Source organism: Panthera uncia (assembly GCF_023721935.1).
Source record: "Panthera uncia isolate 11264 chromosome A1 unlocalized genomic scaffold, Puncia_PCG_1.0 HiC_scaffold_17, whole genome shotgun sequence".
Classification (NCBI taxonomy): Eukaryota; Metazoa; Chordata; class Mammalia; order Carnivora; family Felidae; genus Panthera; species Panthera uncia.
Window position 1 is genome coordinate 91,151,839 of NW_026057577.1, and position 17,562 is coordinate 91,169,400.

General features: G+C 52.4%; 1 protein-coding gene across 3 annotated transcripts in view; it reads right to left on the bottom strand.

Moving 5' to 3' along the window:
• Positions 1-17,562, bottom strand: part of ERGIC1 (endoplasmic reticulum-golgi intermediate compartment 1) — a 101,562-nt gene that overhangs the window by 34,669 nt on the left and 49,331 nt on the right. Inside the window, exons 2-4 of one of the 3 annotated variants that reach the window (XM_049648688.1) lie at positions 9,496-12,460; positions 8,738-8,917; positions 1,383-1,477 (exon numbers count right to left, since the gene is read on the bottom strand). In XM_049648688.1, coding sequence (XP_049504645.1) covers positions 1,383-1,477; positions 8,738-8,742 — 100 coding nt within the window. In that variant the 5' untranslated portion in view covers positions 8,743-8,917; positions 9,496-12,460. Of the gene's footprint in view, positions 1-1,382; positions 1,478-8,737; positions 8,918-9,495; positions 12,461-17,562 lie in introns of those variants that run through there. The other 2 variants (XM_049648689.1, XM_049648687.1) reach the window with 2 other exon arrangements.

The window sequence follows — 17,562 nt, forward strand, 5'->3', positions numbered from 1 at the left end:
TTAGTTAGCAATAAAATATCACTTTTTAAAGCAGGATAGGAGATTGCACACACAATGTGATCTCAGCCGTGTTTAGAAAGGCGCAGAAAGGAAGGCCAACGGGATGGGATGGCGTCAAATGTCAACTGACGCTGTCACTGGGGGTGGAATTATGGGCGATTTCTTCTCCCTGCTGCTCTGGATTTTCCAAAGGTACAATGATGAACGTGCGTTTTTTTGTTTTTTTTTTTTTTATAATAAAAATCTGTTCTCTTAAAGAACAGCCAGGGTGCGGAGCTCGAGTGTAAGATGCCTGGGTTCGGGTTATGGCCCCACAGAGAGGCAGCGCCCCGTGGGCTAGTGCAGCCCCAAGCTTAAGGTTGCCTGGCCCCTCCTGGGCCACTGCCCGTAGCTGGGACGCAGCCTGGAACCACATCCCTTCCCTCCCCTACCCCACTGGTCCCAGTCCTCTGGCCTGACTAAGAATTTCCTTGTTCCAGAGACACGACCTACTCCTGACTGAGAAGCTGCCAGATGAATTATTTTTCTAAGGGAAAAAGAAAAAGAAAAAATAAAACCGACCTATTTCAACAGGTTCCCTGGCTTGGGGCCCACTGTGGATTCAAAATTGTGATGTAATTCTCACCAAAAGCAATAACAGAACTGAATCTCTCCCTATCTCTGCCTGCGGACACACCCAGTGTTCTGTCCTTCAGGAGGAAGGGCGTGGGTGGGAGAAGGGCCTGCATCGGGTTATGTGCCAACCTGGGGCAAAGGGACACTAGACATCCCAGTCCAGGAAGGGACACCCAGTCCACTCAACGAGAAGTCTAGGGACCGGCTCATCAGACCCTCCCGGAAACCTCAGGCAACAGATAGCATTATAAACCCATTTTTATAGATGAGAAAACAAGCTCAGAGAAGTCACACCTCAGCCTGGGTCAGAGTTTTAGTGAGCAAAAGAGGTCTGAGGTCTCCTTGCTTTAAGATGCTTGAGAGGTTATATGACCCTGCCCCCACCCCCCACGGCACCCTACAGCCTCTTGCCAAGATATGGGTAATAACAGCCCGGCCCCCTTGCTATGGGGCAGGATAAACTGGTTGTCAGTCACATGCCACAGCTCCCCATGAAATCCGGCTGAAAACATGGCTACCCTCCAGAGGTAACCCCCGTTAGCCATTTCGAGGACTTTGTATTCTACAAAACCTCCAAATGCAGGCACATTTGATTACATTCCGCACCCCCCCACACCCCCAAAAGGAACAAGGAGAACCTTATGCGACCTGCTATTTGCAGCCTGCCCTGTTTGCTGACTTGTCCCGGTTATCTTGTCATCTCTGCACACTCAGCTCTGCCTAACAGAGGGGCCTTGCTGGAGCAGAGGGCTGTTGGGAATACTCACATTCGCAGTGCAAATTGGGTAAACTGATGTTCAGGCTGACGTCAATTTTGCCCCCGCTGTCCTTGTCCGGGTCATCGACATAGAGCTCATTCACGCTAAGGGAGACAAGTACAGAAGCCTTCACTGAGAGGGGGCACCCATCACAGATGCCGGGGACAGCCAGGAGCCATTTCCCTTGGTGACCACTGCTCAACCAACCATCTAGGGGAAGCCTATCTGCTCAGGCACAGGGGAGCAGGGCTCCCATCTTGAGGGCCTCTCCAAACACTGGCCTTACCACTCAGAGGGAGGGGGCTGGGGTGGTGATAACGGGCACGGCTTTTGGTGTTAGACAGATTCAAATTCCAATCCCAGCCCTGCCATTTTCTATGTGAGCTCGGCAGAGCCCGTCTTCGAGTGGGATATCACCACCTGCCGTTAATGGGGTGGTCTGAACACTTGAGTGAAAAATGGGAGTCTTATTAGGCCGCAGGGCCTGGTACCTCCAGGCATATGGTACCCTAGTCCCTACTCTCTGGAGCCATCTCCCACTCAGCTGGGAAGTGGGGATTCCCTGGGCGCTCACCCTCGATGCTCGGCCCTCACAAAGCCCTGGGGCAAACACCAGGCCCAAGATGCAACTAGACGTGACTAGTTTATTAGTGTCCTGTGGCTGCAGCATAAATTATCACAAAGCTGATGGCTTAAAACGAGTCACATTTATTATCACCTTGCACTTCTGGAGGTCCACAGTATAAAACAGGTCTGCGGGGCCGTACTCCTTCTGGAGGCTCTATGGGAGAATCCTTCTAGAGGCTGCCTAAGTTCATAGCCCCTCCTCCACCTTCACACCCAGTAGAACCACACAGCATCTTCACTCCTCTCTGGCCTCCTAACTCCCTCCTACAGCAGCTCTGGTCATTTCATCTCGCCCACCAGATAACTCAGGGCCATCTCCCCGGCACAAGAGACTCGACACAATCACATTTGTAAAGTTCCTCTGGCCACGTAAGGTCACACGTTCACAGGTTTCAGGTCTTTGTGAAGAGAGGCACAGTTTGGGGGCAGGGGGCCCCATGGACAGTCATGCCACCTTGCTATCTGGGACCAGGGCGCCACAACAGGACCTGTCAGCAACGTGAATTTATTCAACAAATACTTTTCGAGTGCCTGCTACCTGTCAGGCACTAGAGACAGTGGGTAACGCAGTCAGACACGGTCTCTGTCTTCATCAACCTTAGAGACACCACTCGCCTCCTTAAAAAATACCTTCCACCAACTATGATTATTGCTTGGTTGGAAAGTTGTGGGGTGACAAGGGAGGGATAACAGGACAAGTGACCTCTGGGGAGAATGGGCCAGAAGGACTTCTCTGAGGAGATGGGAGCAGAGGCCTGAAGGAGGAGGAGGCTGCCCCAGCAAAGAGGTGGGGGTGGGGGTGGGGATCTTTGGGACAGAGTGTGCAGAGGCCTGGAAGTGGCTGTTTTGGGGAACTGAGGAAAGGTCACTGTGGCTGCAGCGTGGAGCGAAGGGAAGTGGGCTGTGTGATGCAGCTGGAGAATGGGCAGGGGCTGTGTCAGGGAGGCCCGGAGGCCCTGGTAAGGCCTTCACACTCCATCCAGACAGAGTGCAGCCACATGGTCAGTCTTGCCCTTTAACAGGCTTCCTCTGCAAGGAAGACTGACCGGAGGGGCCACTGTGCACTGGGGAAACCACACGGAAGGCAAGAGATGGCCTGGATTGGGTGTGTTGTGGGAGGGGGGCGCGGGAGGGAGGGATGCCAGATATGTCAGCTATGGGCCGTGGGGGGCTCAAGGGAGGCATGCAGGCAGACCGCCATGTGTCTTTCTGGAAACATTTGTTGGGCTGGGAGCTCCTGGAAGAAGAGCAGTGAGGAGGGAAAGGCACTGAGTTGCAAGCGGCTGTGCTGAGCTCGAAGTGTCGTAGAGGCATCTTTGACGAGCCGCTGAGTGGACGCCGGGTGGCCATGTCTGAAGGCCACTTCTGATTCCCAGAGCACTCCCCAAGGGGAGAGGGGACCGAATCTAAAGGCTCGGCCCAGTGGGCAGGTATGGGGGCCGTGCTTGAAGTGGCTGGGCTATGGCTACTGAAAGAATTAACTAGGGTCCAGCATAGGCTGTAAATAAAGGCTTGCAGCTCTAAGCAACTAGACTCTAAGAAAGCCTTGTACATGGCCACATCTCTGGGAAAGAATGAGTCAGGTCAGGGCAAGGGCATTTTGTTTTTACTCAGAGCCTGTCTTTATGCCCCTAGCACGTAATATGATGTAGCTGGTGCTCAATTAAGAAACAGTGGGGTCCAGGGGCACCTGGGTGGCTCAGTCGGTTAAGCCTCTGACTCTTGGTTTCAGCTTAGGTCATGATCTCACAGTGTGTGGGGTCAAGCCCCACATGGGATGCAGAGCCTTCTTGGGATTCTCTCTCCCTCCCTGCCTCTGCCCCTCTCCCCTGCTCTCTCTCTCTCTCTCTCTCTCTCTCTCTCTCTCTCAAAATAAATAAATAAACTTAAAAATAGTGGGCTCCAGTCGTGAGATTGAGCCTCACATCAGGCTCGGTGCTGCTTGGGATTCTTTCCCTCCTCTCTCTCTCTGCTCCTCCCCCACTGGTGCACATGCACGAATTTATGCATTGACACATGCATGCTCTCTCTCAAAATTAACAAACTTAAAAAAAATATGTAGGAAAAAAAAGAAACAGTGGGCTCAAAAAGTCACCTGGGGCATGTTTCCTTGCACGGGTCACAAGGATGCTCCTGAAGACAAGAGAGTGACAGATGTGGTTTGGCCTTCAGACTGTTGGGCCTCCAGCCCATGAAGTCAGGAAAATCCCAACTGGGCCTATGTGCATTCATGTTATTCCCATCTGATCCTGTGAAAATGTCCTGATCCCCATTTTACAATCAGGAAACTGAGGCTCAGAGAGGTTGAGTGCCCTCTCCAAAGTCACACAGCAGGAAATAGCAGAGCTAAAATCCCACTTAGGTCTGCATTCAGCCTGAGCCCCAGGCTTTCTAGGGCTCATGCTGTCTCCCCTCCCTCTCGCCCTCAACATCTAGGATCAAGGGAGGAAATGGGGGAGGAGGGCTGGCCCTCTGAGGCCACACACACAGGGTGTGGGGAAGAGAGACAGGGGCTTGTACTTGGCAGGCTCATAGCGTTGGCCCCCATCGGAGAACAAAGAGAACAAATTAGCCAGGGGGAAAGGAGCAAGCAGGACCACAGGAGGGTATGCTGGAGGATGGACATCTCCACAGCCAAAAGGGCTCTTCCTCGGCCTTTAGCGCCCAACTTCTACCCCAGCCTTGATGTGCAACTCCAGAAGGTTGTTGAGTAATGACACTACTGGGTGATTAACAGAATGGTCACCGAGGGAGAGGGAGAGCCCCCGGCTTCCTTTCCCAAACTAGCGAGACTCTTCCTTGTAGCTACTCACCTTTCCCACCTCGGAGGTGGGGCCTCAGCACATCACCGGCAGATTGTGGGATGATGTCATCCCCTGGCAATCCTCTGGAGGTGACCTCAGTGCACAGAGAGGTGAGTGCCAGGTGTGGCACCAAGGTGAGCTCACCCTCGAGGCCCCAGGGGGCCTCTCCTAGCCCATGGAGCCCAGGCTCTCCAGTGCCATCTAGAATAAAGGGGCTGAGGTGCTGGGGAGGGGTGGAAAGCCCACTGGCCTGCAGAGCGTAGGCCAGTCTGGTTATGTAAGGCCAGAACTGGCTGTTCCCAGTGCATTCCTGAAGGGCCCCAGGCTGCAAGATAAACGAAGTTCAATCACCTGTGCCGCCTGCCCAAGGAGGCCAAGAGATCCACCTTCAGAATCCAAAGCGGAATGTTCCAGGGCTGCTGGCGTCCTCCTACCCCCAGCCAGCACTGCAAGCCCTCCTTTCGCCTGCCACCCGCAGACGCCTGCCAAGGCTAGCTAAACTGGCTGGGGCTGAACTGATTTTAAAAGGTGAACGGACAGCCAGAAATCAGCCCACCTGAAGGGACAATACAAGCTTTTTTGTGGATTTACTGCTATCTGGAGACTCTCGGGCCTGATTCCTCCTGTCACTAGCAAGGGCGATGAGAAGACTCATGGGGCAGTGGCAGATACATGTAGGCTCACCTCCTGCCACTAAGAAGCTGGGGGGGGGGGGCGGACCTGGAACAAGTTACTTCACCTCTCTGAGCCCCAGTTTCCTTAACTGTAAAACTGGGGAAGTTTTCTATGAAGTTTGAAGACAGTCAAAATTAATCTACGGTAATAAGTCACAATAGTGGTGGTGGCAGGAGATACTGACTGGGAGGGGGCACGAAGGAACCTTCCAGGCAGTGGAGATGTGTTGTCTTGATGAGGTGATGGTGACACGGGTATAAGCAGAGGCAAGCGTTCATCAAGTCTCACCTTTAAGATTTATGCGCTTGGCTATTTGTAAGTTATAGATACGTCTTGAAAAGAAGGAAAGAAAACCAGGAGGGAGGGGAGGGGGAAGAGGAAGAAAGAGGGGAGACAGAACAAAAGAGGGGTCAGGATTCGGGCTGCTTCCCAGGGGTGTGAGCGATAAAGCTGCAGGTCCCCAGGGCAGGGGGGTGTATGTTCCTCACCAATCTGAGGGCCTGGCTCGGGCCCTTCTTGGTAAAGACCATAAGGCATCGTGACGCAAGTCCAGACTCTCAGTGTTCAAATCCTAGCTCTACCACCTACGAGCTGACTGACCTTATAATGCAGGGCGTTTTGCCTCTACCAGCCTCGGTTTCCCCACATGTAAAACAGGGGCGGTCACAGGTACGGCACAGTAAGCGTCTGCTTTTACTGTTCTTGTAATTATCAGTGTTTACAGAGTTGGTAGCAACAGGCATTCACCTCACAGCACTGTGGCAAGGATTACTGAGGGGCCCACAGCTGGTGCATTACATCGAGAATATGCCGATTATGACCTGCTGAACGAGGGGGCACAAGCCACCCACACAGGGCGGCCAGGTAGCTCCCTCAGCATCCGAGCTCCCACTTTGGGGAAGTGAAACCCACAGGGTCGTTTTGATGGAAGGCACAGTTTCGATACACCCACACAAAGGAAGAAAGAGTCCCGAGATTTATTACTTACAGATCCCAGGAGAGTGTGTGTGTGTGTGTGTGTGTGTGTGTGTGTGCGCGCGCGCACGTGCAGGAAGCCAGGGGAGGGCAGGAGCCAGCGGGAGAGAGACAACAGGGTAGCAAGCACTTATTCCTTATGATGGGGCAGAGGTCTAACTCTCCTCCGGCTTCACTCTTCAGTAGCTATTTTGAAAGATACCCCAGGCAAAATAAAGGCGGGAACTCATGGCGGGCATCCTGAACTCAAGTCCTTATCTTAGTGTCCAGACTCTGGGTGTGAGGAGGGTTATCACACTGTAAAATGCCTAGGCAGCAACTCAGAAAAACAAAGTTCGTTCTCCTCAGAAGCTGCTTTTCTTTCCTTTTAATTTTTTTTTTTAACGTTTATTTATTTTTGAGACAGAGAGAGACAGAGCATGAACGGGGAAGGGGCAGAGAGAGAGGGAGACACAGAATCGGAAGCAGGCTCCAGGCTCCGAGCCATCAGCCCGGAGCCCGACGCGGGGCTCGAACTCACGGACCGCGAGATCGTGACCTGAGCTGAAGTCGGACGCTTAACCGACGGAGCCACCCAGGCGCCCCAGCTGCTTTTCTTGTCATAGGGATTAAATGTGTTCATGGATGCAAGGTGTTAGCACAGCCCCTGGTATATTCTAAGGCCCGCATAGAAGGTGGCCCTGCTTATAAAGAATCAAAGATGTCCCAGCTCTAAGCAGCTGGCTGGTGCCAGGCACGATGCCGGAGACTTTCACATGTAGTATCTCATGTAATACCCACAGCAGGAAGATGTTTAGTAGGGTCACTGTTCTCTTCTCACAAGGATGAAACCGGGCTCAGAGCAAGACAGATAAAAGACTGGCCAAGATCACATGGCCAGGAAGAGGCAGAGGCAGGATCTGAACCTGGAGCCATGAAAGCCCAGAGCCATGCTCTTTCCACCTCGTTAAGATGGATGGGGCAAGGAATCAATGAAAACCTGAGGGACAAGTGTCCCCCAAGGACACCTGTGATGCAGGTGTCATCGTCTTTCCGATAATCTGCAGGTGCCCATCCCAACTGCACCCATGGCCCAAGTGCCCACAGGGCAAGCAGGTGTAAAGGGTCCATCCCCTTTGTGCCCTACAAGCCTCCCTCTGCCACCTCCCCCTGCCACGCCCTGGTGGGTTGCTGCATCTGACCTCCCGACTGACCGGGACGAGGGCTCCCTGAGCCAGGAGCACAGAGCACGAGATCACCACCCCTGCAGAATGAACGGGGGGAGGTACCAATGTGTGCTGATGGAGGAGAGGGGGGCACATTCCAGTCGGGGGACACCAGACAGCGTCAGGGAGTTGGCTGGATTGCGTGGGGGTCAGTAAGCAGTGGCCATGTAGGGAGAGGAAGAGAGGGACTGGGGAGGTACGGGTGGGGGGGAGCGTAGGTGGAATGTAACGAAGGGCCCTGAAATTCTAGGCTGAGGCGTGAGTCTGATGACATCTATGGAGAACAATTTTATTTGCTTTTAGAAGAGCACTTGAATAGTTCAGATTCCTGCCCAAAGTCGCTGACCTCTGTGCTTAATAATTTGATTTAATGGAAACTTACACAGCAGTGAGGCCCACAGCAAGGGCTTGCGGTGGAAGGGGAGGGATGGAAGTTATGTAAGCAATTTCCCCAGGACCTTGTTTGAAATCCCTACCCTCCAGGTATAAGTAAGTGCATCTATTCCCTACCAGGTGGAGGGCCAAAACCACCCCTTCTCGGCCACCAAGTCCTGCCCACACCCTCCTCTCTACAGTTATTGTCCAGTCTGGCCTCCAGGGTCGCCCTGCCCCAAGTTCATCTTCACAAGAGCGGACCTCGCTGCAGCGTGAAGCCGGTCCAATCGTTCCATGCTCGGATGCCTTCCGGCCTGTCCTTCATGCGACAGCCCTAGGTCTCTCACCGGGCCCTAGCTCACAACCCAGGCCTCAGAGTGGGTGACCGGGCTCTGAGGGAGACATCCAGGCATTCCTCCTGGTTGAGCTACCCCACTGGGGGCCTGCTATGGAGCATCTGAGGACACAGTTCAAGGTAACCACCCAGTTCCCGCTAGGTGGGCAATGGCTTCCTGGAGTTCCAACTGCCTGCTCGGCCACTTCACCCTGGAAGGGTGTATCCAAATGTTCAGGTCAACTGTTCTGACCAAAGAGCAGCAGCTCCCATGCACCTGGGGGCCCAGAATGCTCTGGGCAGAAAAGCGTGGTATGACAGGGCAGGAGTGCAGAGGCTTTGACTGGAGTGGCCCCACCACTTACTAACCTCATTGTGGCTTTCGCCTCCTGGTGCCTCAGTTTTCCCAGCCGTAAAGTGGGGCTAAGACTACCCGCAGAACCCACCTCAAGGGGTTCTGTGTTGACGACATGAGACGATCACCGTAAAGTGCGAACCTAGGTGGCTGGCTGGCTGGCTGGGCATGTGGTTGCCCAGTATAAATCGTAACTGGAAAGTAGAATACATTGTATCTTACTGTAAATTATCAGTGGAGAGTTCCAGCTACTACATTTTCTTCTTACAGATCCTCATCAGGTTAATAAGTAAAAGCAGCCAAGCCTGGGAAGTCATAGACCGGAATGTGTTGCAGCCACGTTCTCTGAACAAGGGGTGGGGGGGGGGCCTGCTCCCCTGGAAATGTGAAGCCACACAGCAACCCCTGTGGGGCCACTTTCCCAGGGATAATTAATGGCCTGTCTAAAGCCCAGGTTAGAGTCCAACCACCCAAACAAACAGGCCTCCTTCCCTACCGGGCTGGGCCAGAATACTGTCTTATGTCACTCACTGATAACCGCGGGTCGGGGTTGGCGCAATGTGGATCCCACCAGCAGTGACCTCATTTCCTTGGGATACAGTCTCATGATGGGGGGTGTGGGGGGTTGACCCACTGTGGTCACAAACCTGCCAGGGAGGGCCCGACATCCATTACAGAAGACCTGGGACCTTCATGTGTTCCCAAACTGGCAGGCCTTCCCAGGGGTCAGAGAAACTTCTGATAGAAGGAAGACCAGGAACAATGCTTTTACCTCTGGATTCTTCGCTGAAGTCCTCAGTCCTCACCCATACAGACTCCTTTCGGGCAACTCCTGCACCGTGGTCACACGGCAGCAGGGGGAGAGGGGGCGTCAGGGCCACTGCATCATCACAGATGGAGCTTCTGGCCCCTGGGCTACCGACGGGTTTCTCTTCTCATTCCCGCCTCCCTCCCTCCTTCCGGCCACTCACACTGCAAATGGGGAAGAGCTCAGCACGGGCCAGACAAATGGCAAACACACCATGAATGGCCCTCGTAGTCTGATTACCCCACTCACCCCTCATCTTTCTTCCTCTCCAGGGAGGTGCTGGGACCAGAGTGTCCAGGATGCCCTCAGGGGTCAGGAAGGGAAAACCCTGGAACAGGGTAGAAGGCAGAGCGGCGGGAACATATTGTGCTCTTCGGAAAGGAGGGAGCCCTGTCCTGGGTAATGGAACAAGCTGTCCAAGCTCACCTGAGTGGCTCTTCACACAGCAGGTGGCACACGACCTGCTCCAGTCACAACTCACCTGTCAGGGGCCCATTGCCTCACCATGGGCTGAGCTGACAAACGGCTTAACAAGCTGCCCTTCACAATGTCAGCAGGAGGCGAGGGAGGCTGCTCTGAGCTCAAGGGAGGGGACAAGAAAATTAACATTCATGGAGTGCTTATTACATGCCAGGTGCTGAGGGTGGCCTCACAACCTTTTTAGCATTAGATGGGGAATAAATGTGAAATGAATAAATGTAGCATGAAGAACTACAGACCCATATTAAAGTACATCAGGTGTGGCATTAAGTACCTTTCTGGTAAACAACCTTGTTTAAACCTCACAAATATCACACACCTTCTCTGTTTCCTGCTCTGTTTTTCTTTCTTCAGAGTCTTTTTCACTAATTCATGTACGTTCTAGTTTTTGCTTGCTTGTTGATGGTCTGTGCTCACTGTTGGCATTTTCAACTCCTCTGAGCAGGGAACCACTCAGCAAGGAAGGAGGCAGACCTGGTTTCTGACTTCTGGGAGCTCAGGACCAAGAATGAGGCCCATGAATACACAACAGTGTACAGGATCTACCCCAGCTTGGTCCTGGCTACTTCATATTCTACTCTCTCCACTTGCTCACTTTGCTCCAGCCACACTAGCTCTTTATCTGCTCTGTACATACACCAGGTAATTCCTGCCTCAGGGCCTTTGCACTTCTCAGTGGCTCTGTCCAGAATATGTAAAGTCTCCCTAGTCCCTGGGACACAGTTGGGGCTCCCTCCTTGCTATCACACATGTACCCCACTCACCTTGCTCAGAACACGAGGGACCTGAACAGGAGCACCCCCCCCCCCCCAGGGAAGGGGGCGCAGCCTGGAGAGACCAGCAGGTACATGGCACACAGTAGCTCTCTCAATCTCTTGCTGCTGTCCCTGTTTCTAATTCCAACTCAGGTGACCCCTGAGACATCCAGTGGCCCAAATTTACACAGAGCCACCCCCCATTAGGAGCTGAGTGGGGCAAAGAACATTCTCTGACCCCTGCGTGGTCAGGAGGTCATGTCTTAGGAAGCAGACAAGCCTCCCCAGACCTACAAGCTTTGACTCTAATGCACCCTCTCGTTTGGCCAGCGATACTGAGAGCCAGAGAGTTTGGAAACCTGTCCAGGGTCACACAGCAAAGTGGCAATCGAGCAGGGGGACCTGGCCCTGGGTCTCCCAATGCCTCGTCCAGAGCTCTTTCTACCACTCCGTGAGACCCTCTGGGCTCTGGTGCCATCAGGGTTAAAAACAGGATCAGAGGGACAGGGAAGGCAAACTCTCCCATAGCCGTGTAGGCTACAACCAGAAATTAGTTGGCCAGAGGGTGATGGTAGGAAACAGACAAGACTGAGATGCCTGTGGATTCAGGAGACTGGTGGGCCTTGGGAGCCCCCTCCTAACTATACGACCCTGGGCAAATCCCTTCACCTCTCAGAGCCTTAGTTTTCTCATCCTTAAAGACAAGATAACTACCTCTCAGAGCTATCTGAGGGTTAAAGGTGGTAACACTTACATAGCTACAACGCCCGTCTTGGGCTAAGTAACTATGTTTTTAGTTTCCTATTGTCTTGTGGCCGAGAGGGAGGCAAAGGAAACCAAGAAATTCCATGAGCAAAAAAGAAAATTCCAGTGTTGAACAGGGGAGTGGGTGGCCAGGGCCCAGCCCCGTGATGACTTTCTGGGTTGTAAACACAGGAACGAAGAGCCTTGGAAGCCCTGAGCCAGTGGCCAAGGCAGGAAGCTCTGGGGTCTGATTCCACCTCAGGGCGGCCGCTGGGCTGTGACTGAATAATTCCAATGGCATTCTGTGTTACACATACCCCACAGCATTTACTAGGTTATCCGGGCAACGGATGATGCTAGAAATTGGGGATCGATTCACAATGCGTCAATCGCTGCCAGGAAGCCCACACTGATTCCTCACTAAGTGTGGGCCTGAGAACAGGGAAGGGGGCTCAGTTGAGGGGGGCTGGGCTCTGATGTCAGCAACCCCACCCCCCTCGGGTAGGAAGCAGCACCGTTTCTCTGAACTCCTCCAGCTTTAACATCAAATGACCCTATGATGATTCAGAGGGAAAAAAGTCCACTGGCCAAACAAAGGGACAGCAGAGATGGGCAAATGATTCCTGTCATCTGCGGACCCAGGAAGCCCCCCCACAGAACGGAACCCAGATTTTCTCTTCAGCTTCAACAAAGCAATGTTTGCTTTTGCTCTAACTTCAAAACCCTTTCAAGAAACAGAGGAGCAATGGACGACATGGGCTTGGAAATGAGAGAGTTAGAAGGTTCAGAGGTCTTGCTTCTTTTTAAAGCCCCTGTCTCCTCTCCTCTGGGGTCCCAGAAAGCTCTGGAATGTCCCCTGTGGGGGAATGGAACTTACACTTCTGTCGTTATGAATCCGGTGAGCTCCGAGAGGAAGAGGAAGAGGATGAAGAGGCAGCAGCAGATAGAGACTGGAAGGAACAATACAGAGACACACAATTAAGGGTGGAGGGCACAGGCTGGGGGGGTGGGTGGGCTGGCCCCTCCTCCTTCCCCTCTCCCCTCCCATTCCCATCCCTCCCCTCTCCACCCCTGGCCTCCAAGGAAAGCTGCTTGGAGGGAGGGGGAAAGAGGCCCCACCAACCGTGCAAAGCCCGTTCTTAGTCTAAGCAGCCCTGCTCCCGGAGGACTTCATTTGGTACTGATGTGACCTTCCAATAGAGACTGACCCCCTACGTAGGCAGGTCCTCCAGGGGGCCAGACTGACTTCATTCCACAAGAGCATATTAATGAAGAGGTCAGTCAAAAATAGAGGTTGCATGGGGCGCCAGGGTGGCTCAGTGGGTTGAGCGTCTGACTTCGGCTCAGGTCATGATCTCACGGTTTGTGGGTTCGAGCCCCGCACTGGGCTCGCTGCTGTCAGCATAGTACCTGCTTTAGGTCCACTGTCCCCCCATCTCTCTGCCCCTTTCTCATGCTCTCTCTCAAAAATAAATAAATAAGCATTAAAAAACACAGAGGCTGCAAATTGGTGGCCCACAAATGTGTTCTGTTCAGCTCCAGTGATGTGTATTTCAAAATCTGGAGTTGACACTGAACAATCTGATTGCACATCAAAGTCCAGAACACTCAGGCCCTGGTTCCCAATGGGGTCTGAGGCTCACCAGTTTGCCACAGGCCCTACCACCCCCTCTTGACTCCCTGATTCCAAGGCCGAGGCCAACGGTCTGTCGCCATTTATCACCACCCCCAGTGGTACCATCAACGGCGTGCCCATGTCCTCATCAGAGGTCAGAAAGTGAGGAGACTGAACACTTGTGTTTCAAGAAAAGGGAAAATTCTTTATGGAAGGAATTCTTCTATAAAAGTCTGAAATGTGGAGAGTGGAAGAGAGTTCCAGAGTTGGCCCATGTCACTCATGTTTATCTGGTCAACGGCCCCTGCCAGGGTGGAAATCTGTGACCCCTGGGGCCACTCCCAGGGACAATATATAACAAGTGGTCCGGATCTGGCCTTGAACTCCAGCCCCAGCTCCTGATACTCCCCCAACATCTGACCACTCAACCACACTGAGCCACGTGCTGTTCTGTAAATATGTGTCTTATTTCTGTTCCTTTGTTCCTGTGGTTCCTGTCGGGAACGTCCTTCCCATCTTCTCTCCTCCCGCCCCCTCCCTCGTCATCCTCTCTGTGAAGTGAACTCCTCTCTATGCTCCCAGGCTGAGGTCCAGCTCAAAAGTCTCTCCTGGTAGGAGGCTCTTCATCCCCAGATGTGGAGCTGGTCACTCTTTCCTCTGTTCCCAGCCTCTATTCTCACACTTGCCACATTTTACCGGCTCTTTGTGGCTGTTTCTCTCACTAAACTGATATCCCTGAAGGCAGAAAGTCCACAGCTCCAGTGCCTGGCCTGGGGCTTGGCATACAGGAGGGAATAATAGGCAGGGAATACCCAAGAGCAGAGAGTGAGCATTGAGCACGCCTCACCTGGGCTTATCACAGAGGCATTCAGTGGGCAAGGGTTTGCAAAATATGCCCACTGCTCACCTGCTACGGGTCTCTGGCTAAGTTACTTACCTCTCCCTGCCTCAGTTTCCTCATCTGTAAAATGGCAACAGGCCTTATGGAGCTGCTCTGAGAATTTCCACAATGGAGAAACTGGGCTTGTAATAGTGCCTGGCGGGTAATAAAGGCTCAAGCATTCGCTCATTATTAGGACTTTCATCAGGGAGTCCTTGGAAGAGTTGGTGATTTGGGGAAGGTGACTGACAAATGGGGTGACCCCTAGTTTCCTGCAAAGAAAAAAAAGTTCCTGGTCCCACTTGTTGATTCTGCTACATTCTTGATGGTTTGCTCCTGGACTGGCTGAGCAACTGTGATAAACACTGAAACCAGTCATTATCTATCTATCTATCTATCTATCTATCTATCTATCTATCTTAAAATGCAAAAAGATGGCTTCTAACTAAAGAAGGAAGGGAACAAATGTTTGCTGGGCCACTACCATGCGCCCTGCTGTGGGAGTGTCACCAGCCACCGTGTCACCTCACACTCCCGCCTGACGGGGGCACGCACCCTTGCGCAGCAGGTAGAAATGGAGGCTCAGAGAGGAAGAGACTGGCCTGGGAAGGTGGGTGGGGAGACAGGCCTGGATCCTATGAATTCTACAGACAATGCCCTAAGAAAAGAAACCCCAAGATCTAGGACTCCAAGTGAAGAACAAGACAGGGACATCCCCACAGTCCCTACACCTCTAAAACCAGACCAACATATGGGATCCTAGAATTACTCCCCAATTCTTCAAACACTAAAAGAACTATATAGGGCAGTATTAAAGGGTTTTACTTTTTTTGTTTCTTTTCAGAAGAGGTAACACATGCACGTGATGAGAAAAATCATGCAGCTGCATAAAAAGGTATAGTGTGTCAAGTTCCTTTCTGGCTCCTGATCTGCAGCCCCCTGCCCTAAGGTATCAGTGTTACGGTCTTGTGTTCTTCCACAGCACTGAAACATATATGTACAATTCCTTTCTTTCTCTAAGCCAACTGCAGCATAAGCTATATACATCCTTTCCAACCGTGCTTTGCTCACTCAGAAGCCTATGTCTGAAATACATGCCACATCAGTTTACAGGAGTGGCCATGTTTGCTTGCTTGCTTTTGTGGCATAGAAACTCATTTCAAATGTCTTCTCCAGCTGTTGGAAAAATCCACTGCACTCCTGCAGCCACCATTCCCAACTTCCTGGCTCATATCCTTCCCTTTCTCACCTGCAGACTGCAGCTATGATAACTGATCAAGAATCCCACTACCAGGCAGAACACCCTTCACCTGGAATCTTCCTAAACAGTATCACACAGGACCCATGTTTCAGAGTCATGTTCATCCCTCTCACACCTCTCTCAAGCCCCAGCAACCCATCGCATGCTGTAATGGACAGGCACAAAGTAGGGAGGCGTTTCTGAAGGTCAATGCTGACTTAGACCAATCCAGGCCTTCTAACTGCCTTCCTTGCCCTAAGCCTGCAAAAGGGCCCCAACACTCTAACTCTGTCCAGATTGGGGGTGGGAGGGAAGGGGGACAGGGATGGAAGGCTTCCTTCTGAAATCTGTGTGCTCTGTTCAAGGTCTGGATAAAGCCTGGTCAACCCAGCAGGTGGACACGATAAATGCCAAGTCTACTCAGCTGAAACCCAAGTGTCCAACAGCCCTGATCATATACCCTCTGTGACTGCTCCCCCTACCATTGTCCCATACTAGGTGGACAGAGACAATGTCTGGTACCACTATGGTCACAGGGTCTAGCCTGGCTCAGAGAAGGTACAGAAAAAATACTTGTTGAATGAATGAATGAATGAATAAATGAATGAATGAAAAACACGAGGTATGAAGGCAGGTATGAAGTATTTCAACCAGAAAGGCCGTTGTGATACTGAAGGCTTGATGAGGGTTTTCAATCCATGTTTGGGCAAGAAGCTAAGGCTCTCTGACACCACACTTCTTTTGAAACTGACTCAGGCAGTGGACCATAGGAATGTGACCCCTAGAGAATGTGTGTGACTGGGAAACCTGGTGCAGCCAGCAAAGGGGGGCACTGGACCCAAGACCCGAGACCCAAGACTCTGGGAAGTCAAGGAATTTGTTCAAGGCCAAATGGCCACTTCAGTGAAGGAGGCAAAATTCAAACCCTGATCCGTGAGTGTCCAGGGCCTTTCCCTGTTCCTGCAGTTATTAATAGCACTTATCAAGATGTCATGAAATGGTGTGGCTTCGTGTCTGCTGCCCTGGTAGGCCATGTGCTCCTTAAGGACAAAGACGGGAGCCCATTCATCAACATGATCCTGGTGCTTGGTACGGGACCTGGCCCCAGGACCTAGTTAATAAATATTTGTTCACTACATGGTAGCTAAGGGCTGGTTTCCCATGCCTCACGCCTTTTTCCTCTCGTGTAAAGGAATTTGCCGTCTTGCACACTGTGGCCGGGACCGCAAATCAGACCACGTCCCTAGAGGGCCATCTGGCAGTACCTTCTAAATTTTACAACACACGTGCCCTTTGACCCAGTAATTCCTCTTCTAGGAAAAGTTACCTTACAGAAATAACCATACAAGGATATAAAAATATATGGACAAGGATGTCTGCAACAGCCATAAATCGGAATCAAGACTGTCCACTCCCAGGAGACTGGTTACATGAACTGTGGGTCGCGCAGATGATGGCAACCGTGGGTTGCCAGACGCGGCTGCAGGGAAGAATGCAGCGGGCCGTGTACGTGCTGGTAGGAAATGTGTCCAGCCTACGGCGGTTGAAAAAAGGGCCGGGAAGAGAGGTCCACACAGTAGGTTCCCGTCTCTGCTTAAAACAGCAATATATCAAAGCCTGAATGTGCTTTTTAAAAATTCCAGGAGGACCCAGACCTGATTGTTACACATCCATTCACAAGGGTGAGACTGCAGAGACTGTGAGGCAGAGGTCTGGACTATTGGTTGGTGGCAGGAAGGGGACAGGACACCTCACTTGAATTTTTGTGATCAGGCTCAGAAACAAGTCGAACCCCCTCTCCTCTCATGCGCCTTGGGTATCCTCTCCGTGGGGACTCAGGCACAAAGCATCAGAGCGTCTGCTGGCACGGACCCTCACAGGCTGGGGGCTCCTGGAGGTCAGTGACCAGAGGAGTGTAGTCCAGGCACTGAGAGCTTAGCACATACCCTACACTTGACGGGTCTGAACTCATTTATTCCCCATATCAGGAAACTGAGGATCAGAGAGGTGAAGTGAGAGGTGACTTCCCCAAAGTCCCCCAGCTACTAGATGGGAGAATGAACCCAGCTCTGCCACATGGGAAGCCTGCAGGACATGCATCCTGTGTCCTGGCTGTTGCATTCCCTTCCCCAGGGATGTGGAGACCCAGGGCTGGAGAAGGCACCCACGGCTTCAGTGAGTAAGGGCCGGGCAGGAGCAGCCGGGGCGGGGGTGGGGGAACCCCAAGGCCATGCTCCTATGACCCACCTTGGGAGGCAGCAGTGGATTCCAATTTGATTGCCCAGCCCCAGGGCCCTGCTCAGGGGACAGCCCACGG